Source organism: Carassius auratus, unplaced genomic scaffold (assembly GCF_003368295.1).
Source record: "Carassius auratus strain Wakin unplaced genomic scaffold, ASM336829v1 scaf_tig00214575, whole genome shotgun sequence".
Classification (NCBI taxonomy): Eukaryota; Metazoa; Chordata; class Actinopteri; order Cypriniformes; family Cyprinidae; genus Carassius; species Carassius auratus.
Window position 1 is genome coordinate 1456747 of NW_020527719.1, and position 15448 is coordinate 1472194.

The window sequence follows — 15448 nt, forward strand, 5'->3', positions numbered from 1 at the left end:
GGGCGCTATATGCTGCGAAGTGTAGACTACAGGAGCATTGAGTAGCATAGAGCGCCCTCTCGCGGCTGTAGACGGTAATGTTTTCTATTAGTTCATTTTTCTTGGTTCAACTCAAATTAATTTTGATAAATAAGTCGCACCTGACTACAAGTCGCAGGACCAGCCAAACTATGAAAAAAAGTGTGACTTATAGTATGGAAAATACAGTACTTAGTTTCGCTTTCTTATTCAGATTTAGCAAGTGATGAGAACCTCAGTCCACAACTCACATCCACTGGACGTCCATCCTCCACTCGGGTGGTGATGAATGTGCGTCCGCTCACGTTCATGCCAGATCTTTCAGCGGTCACCTGACGCTCAATCAACTCACAGTCCAGGTAGATGGAGACAGCATTGCTCTCGACAGACACACCTAGCTTGTGGAAAATGTCGATCGAAGAGGCATGCAGGTCTCGGTTCTTAAACACGTACAGGAGGCTGTTTTTCAGAAAACCCTGAGCCAAAAACTCAACCGTTTTTTTAGCTCCATCCACTATTAATGACACCTAAACGAAGGAGAGGAGAAGAGATTCACGTTAGCAGCTCATTAAGACAGTTAATGAGATAAGCTGACTGGAGTCTGAAGCGACTGCAGTGTGCAAAAGAGTGCCATTTATATAATGATCATTTTGCCAGTCTTGCAGGAGTTATTGGTTTTGAACATACTCTGATTCATCAATGTCTTTTTTGCAGATCTAAATAAAGTCTGGGATTTTTCCACGTACCTGTGTATCTCCACCTTTATCAAAGATCTGCAGAACAAACCAGCGATCTTTCTTTGTGGTTTTTCTGAGCCGGAACGTGGCAATAATGGAGTACTCATGTGAAAGTCCATTTGGGAACACCAATCTTTAGAAAAGAGACAACAAAAACAACATCTACAATTAAAGTTAATCAAAATAGATATACAAATCTATGACTATTTACCAATTAAGGGTGAATTTAAGTCACAATAAAAGCATTTAAAAATAGTGAAATATTACAATTTCAAATTACTGCTCTCTTTTAACATATATTTTAAAATGTAATTTATTCCTGTAATGCAAAGATGAATTTTCAGCACCTATACTGTAGTCTTCAGTGTCATATTATCCTTCAGTTATCATTCTAATATGCTGATTTGCAACTCAAGAAAGTTGAAAACTGCTGTGTTGTTTAATATTTTGTGAATACTGTAATGCTGTAAAAAAAAAAAAAAAATGGGGGGGGGTGGTATAATCATTGATAAAGTCACTTTTTATTAAAGTATGCTTATTGCTTAAAAGTATTAATAAAAAATAAATCTAATTGAACCAAATTATTTAAATGGTAGAAAAAAAGTGAATAAGTGAATTGCTTTTGAACTGATACATGAACGGTTCATACAAAATGACTCTGTAACTGAATCAGACTTCCTAATGCCACAGATGAGAGAACAAGGATGTTCTAGAAAAGGTTTAATTACTGCTTTAGTAAAGCAGTAACGTGCTATTTTCATTTAACAGACACTTCTATTAGAATCTTCAAGAAGCCAAGTGCATTGGCACCAATCTTCTCATCTGCATTTTTCTCTTTAGTCTTTCCTGTAAGATTTATCAGATGAATTTAAAACAAAACACTGTAAATGTGTGCTTCATAAAATGAGATCCTTCTGTCTGTCTGTCTTTTTTTTTTTTTATATCTACCACTGAGATGTTTTCACCCTTCTGAACGAAACACTGTAGCTGTGACTTGAAGCAAACTCATGGTTAATGCTTAAAAAAAAAAAAAAAAAAACTTTAAAGCTTCCATCCGGTTATTAAAATTGTTGAAAGAGTAATATAACATTTTTGAGCGCATCTCATAACACTGTTACAGAAAGAATTACTCCCATCTTCCTTTTTCATTTCTTTCACACGCTATTTGGTAATTTACTGGCACTTCATCAAACACAATCATCAGCAAAACTGACAATGAGAAAATCTCATGTATGATTTCTTTAAAAGGACTGAAGAGAACGAGACAGAGAGAGAGAGAGAGAGAGAGAGAGAGAGAGAGAGAGAGAGAGATCAGACTTGCAAAAGACAGGCTGAAAATGAGTTTCTTCTCATTCTCTGTTCTCTCTAGGCACGTCTGCATAGTGTGTCTCCTGCTTCCACAGGCACAGTGGGGAAAAAGCACATTATTAAAATGATATATACTCTTACTTTACATGCTGGCAAGATCAAATGCTTTTGAATAAGAGGAAGACACAGGAGAGGGGCTTATGGGACACTAGTACAGATGCATTATAGGACAATAGACGGAATATTACTAAAACTGACCACAATTTTTTTTATCTACTCAAAATAGCACTCAAGTCATCACGTACTCCGCCTTAAGATACAGTGGAACACGAAGGAAGATGTGTGGAAGCGAAAATGAAGTTTCAACAATTCAGTAGATGTATTATCAGTTGATAATACATTAAAGGAGCTATGTGGAGGTTTTTACTTAAAAAAATCTTTAAGATAGAGTTTTCATTTGTACATGTATGAGCCAACCATGATGTAAAAAAAAAAGAATGACACCTCGACTGTCCACCACAGCCTGTAGGCTCAATTGTGTGTGGAGGAGTCGAGCCCAAATTGGCACAAAAATTCACAAAATGTGACGTCATGCGCATTCTCGTCTACTTGGGCTTACAACCGTACAGCACGCCAGCCATTATAGTAAGCAGCGGCAATAGTGTTTTCAGATGGACTCTGTGGATGGAAAGAAGCAACCAGCCTCCGGCAGCACAATTCAGACACCCACGGTCACTCCTCGTAAGTAAAAAAAAAAAACACGTATCTAGTGTGGCAAAAAGAGAGGGCGACCGGCATCAGGCAAAGTCAAGAACGAGCATGAGACTGGCTGCAGTTCCTCTAATGGCCACTGGTGTCAGTAACTGTTAGAAATTTCAGAACCTACGCAATGCTCCTTTAAACTTCAGAGTGTTTCTCAAAAAATATCAAATTAAAGAATATTCTTAAAGCATCTCTGCATTCCACAGAAGAACAAAAAGTAAGTCTTCTTGGAACGGCTTGAGAATTCCATAAAGATTCAATATAGCATTTATCTAGATATTAGGAGGCAATATAAGTGTTCAAAATGAGAGAATAAAGACTTTTTGTAATTGCTGAGTAATTTATTTTATGAATGCAACCCTAAATTATACTTGATAAGGCCAGCTGGTGGAATGGACTTGTGCCGAGTGAGACCTCATAAATGAGTGCAGTGTTTCGGAGCGCACCAACCTGGGCACTGTGACATCAATTCACTTCATCACTGAGCTGTTAAATAGGGACATCTGAGGCCATATGAAAAATATGATGGGATTTAACACTCTAATGCAGCACATATTAAACTAATCTCAGAACATGCAGATTAATAAGCAAACAAATGGTACAACTGCCAAAAAAAAAAAAAAAAAAAATAGGACAAAGTTCATTCTATTATATTGTATAATTGTATGCATGCATGTAAATGTGTGTGTGTGTGTGTATAAAATGTGTGTGTGTGTATGTGTAATACATGTGTGTGTGTGTGTGTGTGTGTGTGTGTGTGTGTGTGTAAAAATGATTGAATTACAAATATATTAAATTAATAATAAATTATCTAATTTAATAAAGGTTTGCCCTACAATTAAATATAATAAAACATTCAGTTTAACAAAACAACAGAAATGTGTGCCCTTATAGTGACACGACACATTTACATTTATTCATTTAGCTGACGCTTTTATCTAAAGTGACTTACAATTGCTATATACGGTCTATGTCAGAGGTCAGACGCTTCTGGAGCAACTAGGTGTCTTGCTCAGGAACACATTGGTATCTCACAGTGGATTGGAACCTGGGCTCTCACACCAATGGCATGCGTCTTATCCACTGCGCCAACACCATCCCACACAGCATCGCAAACATTACCAAATAAATAAATAAATAAAACGTCCCACATGCACGGTCAAATGATAGAAACAGAAAATTCTACCCCAAACTTATACATTTAGTTGAACCAGCATTATTTTTTCCAATATTGGGCAAACAAACTGACTCTGTGTTTGGTGGTTTTGTGCCAACAATGTTGCAAAAAGGGTTTAATTTTGCCCATAATCAAAAAAAGAAAGAAAAGAAAAATGTACTCAGCCATACAGAAAGAGTAACATTTAAGCAATGAAATGAACAAGTGTAAAGTATGCCTACTTTATCAAAATCCTCCTTTCAACAACTCAGTTAGAACTACCTGGCGAGCAATACATCACACAATTAATATTCAGACGCAAAGTTCATAAGCTTTATATTGTGCTTCCCGCAACTCTTTTCAGATCGTTCCCACGCTCCCTTGCCTCTCATAAAAATGAATACCAAACATGCAATTAGCACATCTTAGCAGAGTCATCTGTGAAACAACTAATGGAAAATAGTCTAGAGTAGTGGAGCCTTCTCTTTCCATGTGACCGTATCAACTAGACGACGGGCCCGGCTGCATTTCCTGCGTGTAAAGTGAGAGATGTTTGGAGTTGGTGCTGGGGGCTCTTTGACCCCCTTCTCCACCCCCTGACACATCCAGCTGACTAACGCCATCACCTGTCAGAGTTCAGCTTAATTGAGGTCTGGCGGTGTGTGTGTGTGTTTCTGTGTGGAGTTTCGGGCAGACAACTTGGCATTCTCATCCCTCAGAACGGCACTCCACCTCCAGCCAAGGAGACTCACAGTTGGCCCCTGAGGGCCAGTCTGAGCAGCAGATAGAAGGCCCCCACAGCAGGCCTCTGACCACCAAGCATCAGATAGAGCAACAGATCGCAAATCATCTGACCCATGACTCCATCAGGGTCCCAGGGAGCAAACAGTGTGTTTACAGTTGTATAAAAAAACACTAAAAATACCCCCCTTTCCCAGTACAAATGGTGAAACACGTGGAGGTACAAGAGAAGTCCACTGGGTGCCAAATCAGCAGGTGTGCTTGAAACCACCGAGAATAATCAGTTCGACTGAGCTAAAGACTATGATGAAACACAAAAGGAACAAATTACCTACAAATGTTAAACAATATACTGCCCTGAAATCTTCAGACACTTAAAAATGGATTCATTTTATTACTTTAGATAACAAATTATCAAAGCAAGTGGCATTCAAAAAAAATTACACCAGACGTTTTCTCAGAACCTCTCCTGGTGATTACATTTAACTAACCGGTCCCAAGGATATTTTAAATGGATTTATGTAGTCAGCTCTGCTCAAGTTTACACAGATGTAGCTCATCACATTAACTAGGAACATACCGAAAGCAATAAGTAATAAGTAATGAGATGCTGTGTGTTACAGTGATTTTAATCAGAGGAAAGGGTAAAAATAAATACCGTTTAAATCAGTTAATACTTTTATTCAACAAGGTCACATTTAATCAATCAAAAGTGACGGTAAAGTCATTTACAGTTTAACGTTACAAAGGATTTCCATTGCAAATAAGCGCTGCTCTTTGGAACTTCCCATTAAAAGAACCCTAAAAAATGCAGCATGGTTTCCACGGTTTTCATTTCAACATCGATAAGAAGAAATATTGCTTGAGAACCAAATCAGCATATTTTTATGATTTCCTTTTTTTATTATTATTTAAATGCATTTAAAAACTTTTATTGGTTTGAATGTATTTTTCACATCTTGTTGAACAGGTTCATCAAACATAAAAAAATCGTATTGCCTCAAGCCCTAAATGTTCAATAGATTGTAATTTAGCTTCTCATTAGGAAATGTATCTGCATTTTACAAATGTAAACAACATATACACATTTTGCTTGTGAAATATGCCTGTCCTGTAATTCTTAAATGGATTTCACTAGGTTTGATACATTGTGCCCAAATACTGTACTTTTTGGTACTACTGTCCATTTGGTCTTGCTAATATTATATATATATATATATATATATATATATATATATATATATATATATATATAAACACTCCAGACAACTCTGAATTCTCCTATTTCCAACTCGAAAATAACCATGGGAATGAAGCTCAACAACAAACTTTGATAAAAATGGGGCAAAATTATTAAACCCGACTTAATTAGATCATATCTGCATAATTTGATGTAATATCCAAGACTATGGCAACAAAAGTGCTAAGCATTGAGAGAAAAAAGACCATTATGAAATAATTCAGAAAACAATATTTATAGTTAAATAATATGAAACAGCCATGTTCACAGCATCACAATCAAAACAAAAAGTGTAAACACATCCCATTTCAAACTTTCAGTTAATGCATTTTCTGGTAATCAAATCCAAGACCTAGGCAGTGCTAGGTTTTTTTTTTTACTTTTTTGTCAGATGTTTATAGTGCAAGCACCCCGCTTTTATGTTTGTCATAATTATCATAAGTCATGCCACCACCCTATTTTGTATACATTTTATGACGTACGACTGACTGGAACGCTTTGAGGTCGGAAGTGGGGAATTTCAACTCTAGTCTTCCCACCTCCGACTTAGTCTGGAACTTGCCACAATCCCACCAGCTTTTCAGCAAAATACAAAAGTTCTTTTGAGCATCAATTTGAACTCTTTGGACTCATGAATATGCTGTGGGTTCTCACGGTTTGGACAGCTGACCTTGACGGAACACAGCCTACATAACTCTACATGTCCAGGGCTGTTATACGTTTATTAATCATACCTGAAAAGTCACAAAGAAGTCTTCTTTGAACTTGGTGTCACCCTTGAGCTTTAAGTTATTAAAGTCATTTTATGGCAATTAATATACACGACATGATTCCCCATTACTGCTTGATTTCTCTTCTAGGTGGTACTCCATTACAGTCACCTCTCTTTCTCCTTGCTCGAGCCCACTGCCCACGGTCTGCAAATTAATTCTGTCCAAATTATTCAACATGTCTCACGGCTCACCTCACAGTTTATCCTTATTAGCCAATGCGAGGGGAATTATCTCAGCAAGCTCGTGATATCTGGGTCATTCCATGTCAACACACCATTAAAAGCATACAAGACATCTCCTGAGTTTTCTACCGGATATCGGTTGAAGTGAAAGCAAGCTTACACCATGAGAAAACACTGGTTTGCATCTCAGAAACCCAATAACAGCCTGGCATATTTTCAAATCTTAAGTGGTGTAAACTCATGCCAACGGCTCCGAGAACGCAGTTGTTCAGCGAGGCAACCTGTGCTCGGTCCCATCAAGAGATTTATATGAGAAGCTGTCAGAAAGGCTAACCAAAACACGCAACATGTGAATGCGGGCATCAATTCAAACTACCATCATAACATGCTCATCACAGCAGTGATTCTACAAGGAGCTGTCCTACTTTCTGCTCTCCAGATGCTAGAAGATTCTTCACATCGTCGGTCACATCCCAACTACGTAAACATCCATATGGATATGCACATTTGCTGCAATAACTTCCAGCTTAGCCGTCACAGTTAACATTGTTTTCAGACAAAACAATCCTCTGAATTATGTGCGAGTGGAAAACAAATGGCACAATATCAATACCATATCAACATTTGCAGAACTTACTCTGTTGGTTTAAACAAGGGTTTACTCCCCAGTCTCAACAGCAGCCTGTTGTCCGTCACTGTGCCTTTTCTGAGAAGAAACTTCTGAGCTAAATCAAACCCTGTAAACAAGAGATGAAAAGGACAAACACACATTAGATATATGCATTCACCAGACACTTTTAACCAAAGCAACTTACATTGTGTTAACATTTTGGGAATTGCAAACATGACCTTAACGCTGTTAGCACCATGTTCTGCTAAAGGAAAAGCATTAGCTTTAGGCTAAAGACATTTTTTAGCAAATGTTGTCCCGTAAAAACTGTTAAACACACATTTGTGTTCTTTTATCTGGAATGATGTGACTGTAAAAACATTTATAATGTAAAAAAAGAAGATATTTGAAATAAATGTTCTTTTCAACATCCTATTCAACAAATAATCTTAGTTTCCACAAAAATTTTTACCGTTTTCACCATTGATAATAAGAAATGTTTCTTGAGCAAATCAGCATATTAGAATCATTTCTAATGTGACTCTAAAGACTGAGGTAAAGATTGTAGAAAGTTCAGCTTCGCTTCAAAAACATTTACAAAATCTTACCAACCCCAAACTTTTGATAGTGTCCATCCATTTTACACAGTGACCATGATTCTTGTGTGCAGCCAACAGATAGCAAATTTTCTGACACTGTATTTTACAGAACACATTTTAAAAACTCAGCTTACCTACCGTACAGCTTTGACACTATTCTTTGGGTGGCTTATAAGAACTGGCATTTCCTTCAGGAAATGCTAAATTAGCTGTATTAATGGCTCTGTCAGCTTCAGCCATGTGCAACATTAGGGATGTTTTAAACAGCCAGTTTGATGTTTAACAGCACTTCGTGGATGAGCTGTGCATGATTTCTGTTTATATATACAGTATTCTTTGTTTGTACCTGTGAATTCTCTGTGAATGTTCACATTGGTATTCCATTTCTCTTCCAGCTTCATGGGTGGACATGTATGATCTGCAGAGGAGAGGAATATCATGCATTACTTAAGCAAATTAATTGATTTTTAGGTTATTCAGTATAGAGGAGACCACAGCTAGTGGCACAGTTTTTACTCCACTGTATATTTCTAAGGGTAGGTTTGTATTGAAAATCTATTTTTCTATAGTCATGTAGCTTAAAGTCTATCCCAAAAAAAAAAGCCATTTCAACAGTTAGGCTATTGCATATGAAAAAAGATACAGTTCACTGAAGTGGGTAAGTTGTCACAATGGGAATCTAGCATTAAACAGCCTATCCATTTGTTTAGTCGTGACTTGTGATGTATGAAATACTATTTCCAGGTCCAAGCTTCCACTCCACTTTCAAATGAGAATAATATTAAAAGCATTATTCATTTTAGCACATCTTTAAGCTAAGCTTTAAAAAAATATGTGGTTTATTCTACAGCTTCCATGCTCACAGTGTCCCGGACACCAATATTGTATATATACATAAAGCATGCCATGAATAACTGCATATAAGAATCTTATATTTCAATCTTTGAATATTTCAAATCTCTGATTGGCAGGATTTTTTTTGGCAGAATTATGGGTAATGTAGTTTTCTTCCAGAAATGTTGCTGTTAAACAATTATTTTAAAAAATGAGTTATAATAATACAGGCTGATGTTTACAGCAGAAACAGAAACGTAAAAAGTGTACCATTAATTATCAACCTTGTATTGATAGTATAGTTATGTCTTTAAAAGTTTATTAATTATGGTTAAAAATCTATTCCTTTACAGATAAAAAGAATGGGATCCAAAACCAAACTGTTGCAATCTATTATAGCCTTTTTTGCAAAACCAAAGCTCTCTTAATTATCAAAGTTCACTTTGATAAATAAAATCAGGGGGGAAATCTGAAAACTTGTATCAAGCCAAAATGACATTTTTGTAACACTGGATGGAGACAAATAATGGTTTTATTTCATAAAAACCTACTAGCTACTGAGATCCCAGTGAAACAAAAAGCCCCAGTCTGCCCTCCCATGACATTTGCAGGCTGATATTGCTGAAGGACGAATTCTGCTTCATCAACAACAATTATACCAAATAAAAAGGACGCTTACACAGACAAAAATGCAAAAACACACAAACATATCTACATCCACAGCCACAAACCCACAAAACAGCATTAACAGGATATTCCAAAAATCAGCACATCTGCTGGCAAACTGCCGACGGGACACATGCTGTAAATCCTCTCTAAATCTCTTCCTGGATGTCACGCTCGCACAGTGGATCACAGGAGATAGCAATTCACTCAGCTGGCAAAAATATTGCTTGCCTGTTCTCTTGTCCAGAGGACTCTCATTCATGGGCATTTACACTGTGCAATAATATTCCTTAATCGCCTCAGGTTAATCTGAATGAGGCCAATAAAGCAATTCTATCGGACACATAACACCAGAACAGATGAGTCCTGGTGGCTCCTGACTAATGCCACCCAGGTCAAGGGCTTGACAGCATTTCAAGAGTCCCTGCTTCGTAAAGGAGGGCGCGATGTCTCTCATCACGAACAATTCATTTGCATACAAGGATTCCAAACAAGAAAGCTTCAACAGAGCGCTAATTAAAGGTGATGACAGCGGCGCTCTGCAGCAGAGCGGTGAAGTCAACATTGACCTCTCACACGGAAACGAACAAGGCTCAAAAAACCAAACAGATGTAATCGCTCCTAATCAAACCTTCCGTAAGCGGACAAGAACAAGCAAACATCTTGGTGTGGACCTTTAGGTGACCGACAGCATACATACCTATTCTCTCACTCACTGTCATTCCTGAAGTAAAAGGAATGGAATTTACGACCCACAGGAAAACAGTCCATCTGAGACAGTGAATCATGTCGTCTTTGGCACATGAGAGAGGGCCCCTTGAAAACCTAGAAATAGAAAACAACATCACTTTTACAGCTCTTTGATGCTCTTCGGGGTAAAGCAACACCACTTGTTACTCCCTGTATGATGACTGATTGCATTGACTTCACATTTTAATTGCTCTTCAATATCTTGTACTAATAAATAACGGATTTTAAATATGTAATTTAATGCCCTATATTCAAGTATATAGTTAATATCAAATGAAAATGAGCTCTCTTGTAGAATATGTTTTTTTAAATCCGTCTAGCACTTCAATTATGTGGTGAAACGTCCTTAACGCAAAATGTCGAGTGTGACATTTCGCTCCTCAGAATAAACTCCAGGCCAGAGTAAGTTTCAAGCATGAGGTGCTTCTGGGGACCCAGTGCCAGATTCCTGTAAACCAATACGATCCTTTACCCACCGCTGACTGTTGTTATTGAGCTCTTAAGTAACAGCACAAACAAATTGCGCTAAATAATTAAACACCGGTGCTATGGAGTTTTGAAGCACATGCAGTTTTGTAGGCTTCAATCAGTAGTGCATCTCTGCATATAAACATGCGGCACATTGGTTTGCTGTAAACTCCAAACTCATGTTCAACGTCTGACTTTCAAATAAATGACAAAGTGATAAAAAAAAGCAGTTTTTTTTCACCTAAGATTTCAAATTAAGGCTAAAACATGTTTTGTAAATAAAATATTGTATTAAATGGGTGGTGTACGTTACACAATGTCAAGGAGTGAATGAAAGATTTCCTCCCAACAAAAAAATTATAATAATAAATAATAATAATACATTTTTAGGTAAAATTAAAGTTCCACCCTGCAGCCATTGCACTTTTCAAACACTTTTAAAGGTTTTACTGATTATCAAAATTAAGCTGAACATCTGAAAATATATATCAAGCAAAAATTACACATTTTGTGGTCAAAACTGATGTAATCAATAATGCCTTTCCTTAACTACACATGCACGTCTAATTGTGATATTTTTCCTTTTAACATAAATCTATCCTCAAGATGATGTGTACTTGAAAAGTGGTTAAACTGACAACCTTAAAAACCTGATTATCAAAAAAATAAAAACCAAGTAATTTAAATGAAAGAAAGAAACAGCATAATTATATCTATGCATGTATTTGATGTAAAACTAAACCCGTTCAAAGTGTTCAATATTTCATATCAGCATGTTATTTCATAAATGTCAGTGCTGAAAAGCCACTTGCACATCAACCAGATCGTTTAATATTAAATATATCATTATTAATATAATCAAAATCGCTTTTTAAAACTTAATACAAACTGACTAGCAATAAACAACAACAAAACACAACATGATCTCATTAGTGTGTGTTTGCGAATATTTAATTTACATGTACATGGACACAAGCTACTGTTTACTGCAATTTCTCTGTGTGCAGAATTATGATAAATCAGCAATCTCTCTCTCTCTCTCTTTCAAGCACGCAACGCCGACAGCTCAGGACTCACAGTGGCGTGTAAAAACTCAGATGACATCAAACATGATCATTAAAAAATGACAGCGCACACATACTCTGCAAAAACACCTACAAAGTCACAGCAAACGAGACAGATGACCAGCGGCTACTTACATTTGCCGAGAAAGTTTATTATTCCAGCGTGAACACACAGCACAAGCAAATCCTGTTTGGTTAATTAGCTCATTTTTGGGCAGCTGCGGGTCCAAAGCGCACTTGCAAATAAAAGTGAGAATGAAAGCTCGTGCAGGAACTGTGTCCTTATTTGTCGCACTGCCTGACCCTCCCACCCACTCATTAGAGCAGCACACATCAGGACGGACAGGACAGGACACTCTTCAGGGGCTCCCTGTGGAACGCGCTACAGTACACAGGCTACTTGACCAATAGCAAGGGTACTAACTTTTCTTTCAATTTAGAGGTCAACATTTAAAGACAAACTTAAGTGTTTCAATTTTTTAATTAGTTGTATACATATTTAAAATGATGGCATGCTGCATGCATAATGATTAATATAAAAAAAAAAATTGTACTGTGAACTGGTGTTTTTGCTTGGCTATATATTTCAGTAAATATTGTACAATTAAAAATATAAATATTATATTGTAGTGTAAATATTATAATATCATTATACTAACTACTTAATTAAATATTTTTCAGGATGGATTTAAACCTGGCTACTACAAAAGTTGTTAGCTAAAAGTGAAAGATTTTTGATACCCAAAACAAAAAAATGTATACGCTAACATGGAAATATAAGCCAGTGTTTTGGGTGTTTTATATTATTTATTTATTTATTTGAGTTAAGACTTGTCTTTTATTTTTGAAGTGTATATAGTTTGTATTATTATTATTTTGTATATTGCACTGTAAAAAGCAAATCTGTAAAATTACTGCTTATTGCAAGACATTTTCAATTAATTTTACTAATATTTCAACATAGTGTGATGCAGTGTAAAATTGAAAATATCGATAAAAGACTTGTAATAAAAATTTACTAAAAATTATTTTAAATTGATACAGTACAATGTACCCTATTTTATGGATTTTTCATATTTTTCTTTTTTTTTTCTTTTTAGGAAATTTTATTTATTCTTGCATGCAATTTCTTTTTTGTTAACTTTTTGAATGGTTTTCTATTGGTTTATTAATCCTGTTGTGTCTGTTATCAGATTTGTATAGTCATAGTTTCATTTGTGCTTGTTATCTTGTGTATATTACTCTATAAATACCAAAAAAAAAAAAAAAAAAAAAAACTATATATATATATATATATATATATATATATATATTATAAAAATTAAATGTGTTTGAATATGGCATATTGGGAATGCTTGCCAAAAAAAAGTAGTTACTTAAGATATGAATTCCAGCACTGTCTATATGGAGTTAAATATACAGTATGTCCACAACCTCTTTATTCCTCTGAATGCTTTCATATTACTCTACTACTTTTGAAAGCACTATTTATTTGAAGCAGGGATCTGCAGCACATTGCGACGTCTCACCTGACCATCTGACCCTTCTGACCACCACTTTTGTGTTTACACAAGGTCCTCAACGCTGATGAATAACGAGACACATTTTTAGGATTGTGTTTGTATTGGCCTTATTAGTGTGTCTCCACATTACCATGCACCCCCTAACCCAGCTGCTTTCAGAACAGCTGTTTCTCAGACAGGGAATCAGTGAGACTTCTCAGCTGTGATTCACTTCAGACTTGCATTTCTGCTATGATAGCATCATAATGTCCCCTGTGTTCTGTTGAAGAATGTCCCACCACTGAGAAACAACCACCTTAAGCTTGCAGATGGGAAGTTTAGCATTAGAACAACATGCTGCCCATGCTGACCCAAAATCAAACTTATCTGTGCAGATGCATCGATGTGAAAGATCATTATCTGTCGCATCTTTTCCCCTTGTAAGGATGATGAAAATTTGAGGATAAAAGTTTAGTTAAAATAAAAATGCTTCTATTATGTGTTCTGTTTTATTTGCAATATATATTACATGTATTATATTTGTTTTCTTTTTTTAATATTATGTTATTTTTAATATCTAAATGTATGGGTGTGTGTACAGTACTATATATAATTTATTCCTTTGATCTCGTGTTCATATGATTGTGTAAATGACCATACGATGTTATGTCATTCCATATATATATTTGTGTGTGTATATATAATATATTTGCAATTTTATTTTATTTTTTATCCTGCATTCCATTTAATATCAATCAAACTGCAGTTGGGTTGTTTTGACTAAATAATAATAACAAAAGAAAAACACACACACAGCTTAATAATACAATAAAGACATGATAACACAATAAAAAAAAAAACTTGATTTATGAAAATTAATAAAAATTGAGTTATCTGAGTTGAAAATAAACTCTCCATGTGTGTGTGTATATATATATATATATATATATACACACATGCACACACACACTTTCAGTTTTCTTTATTTTTATTTAAAAAAAAAGGGTTTACTGTTTCTATTGTCTTTGGGTTTTTCTAAGCAAGTTCATCTATTTCAGAGCATTTGGGCCAAGAAGTCACAAGAAAAACATTTACTTGTTTATGCATGCAAAGACGACCAAGGAACCTGTTAAAAATTAAAAAGCGCAATCATGTATGATTTATCATAATCCCCCAGTAACCCCTTTAAATCTTTATACACAAGTATTATCAGCAGGCAGCATGTTCATCTCTAGTCTTATGATGTGTTTTACAGTAATGAATTCCCTTTCAGACAAACTCTTAGTACATGGATTTTAAGCTCCTCTCGTATTGCAGAGGAATACACAAACCCCTCTTCTGCTATACTTTCTGATGCCATTTGGTTAAAAAAACAGCACGTTTTGTGTATTCTTCCACAAGAAACCTTTTCGAAGGCTGCTTTCCTGGCAAACAAACATCCCAATCTGCACATGATCTCAACTGATATCAGACGGAACACCTGTTTTTCCAACACAACTGCTGTTAAAAGAGACACACTATTTACATTCTCCTCAGTTGTTGCATATTTCTCTCTATTGAAATGTCTGTTAGCTTAGTGCATTACCCCGTGTATGGGTTAAATCACTCTTTATTATTGCCATATGGTTTTTATATTTTGTACACAGGCTTTGTTTCCTCAAAATGCTTCTCAAACAATAGTTCAATTCCTGTATCTCGTATTGCTCCAGTTTGCCAGTCAAAACAAAATAAATGGATATTGCAAACAACCGAGAACAAGAGGTCCTAAAAACCTCATTCACTTTGCTGCAGCGGTGAGCTCACATGCCCATTAATGCAGGTCTAATACAAAAGAAGAAAGACTGAACGCAGCCTGTCAGTGTTTGGAAAGCCAAAGTCATTCAGTGGAACTGAATGTAAAACTCTGTGAGTATTAATGTAAAAAAAGCTCCCATGAAGCACATGGCTAATGCTTTTCTGGTAAACCTGAGATGTTTAGACTTGTATGAGCAGAGATACATTACGTTTCAGTAGATTCAGATTTAGTAGGTCAAAACAG

At 35.9% G+C, this 15448-nt stretch overlaps 1 protein-coding gene across 3 annotated transcripts in view; it reads right to left on the reverse strand.

The window, feature by feature from the left end:
- The window catches only part of LOC113092377 (collagen alpha-1(XIX) chain-like), a 128885-nt gene extending 116580 nt beyond the window's left edge, over positions 1–12305 (reverse strand). For 2 of the 3 annotated variants that reach the window (XM_026257966.1, XM_026257963.1), the window contains exons 1-6: positions 12044–12305; positions 10327–10451; positions 8473–8544; positions 7555–7654; positions 765–888; positions 270–545 (exon numbers count right to left, since the gene is read on the reverse strand). In XM_026257966.1, coding sequence (XP_026113751.1) covers positions 270–545; positions 765–888; positions 7555–7654; positions 8473–8544; positions 10327–10451; positions 12044–12045 — 699 coding nt within the window. In that variant the 5' untranslated portion in view covers positions 12046–12305. The remainder of the gene's footprint in view (positions 1–269; positions 546–764; positions 889–7554; positions 7655–8472; positions 8545–10326; positions 10452–12043) is intronic. The other variant, XM_026257965.1, reaches the window with a different exon arrangement.
- Positions 12306–15448: the final 3143 nt, after the last annotated feature.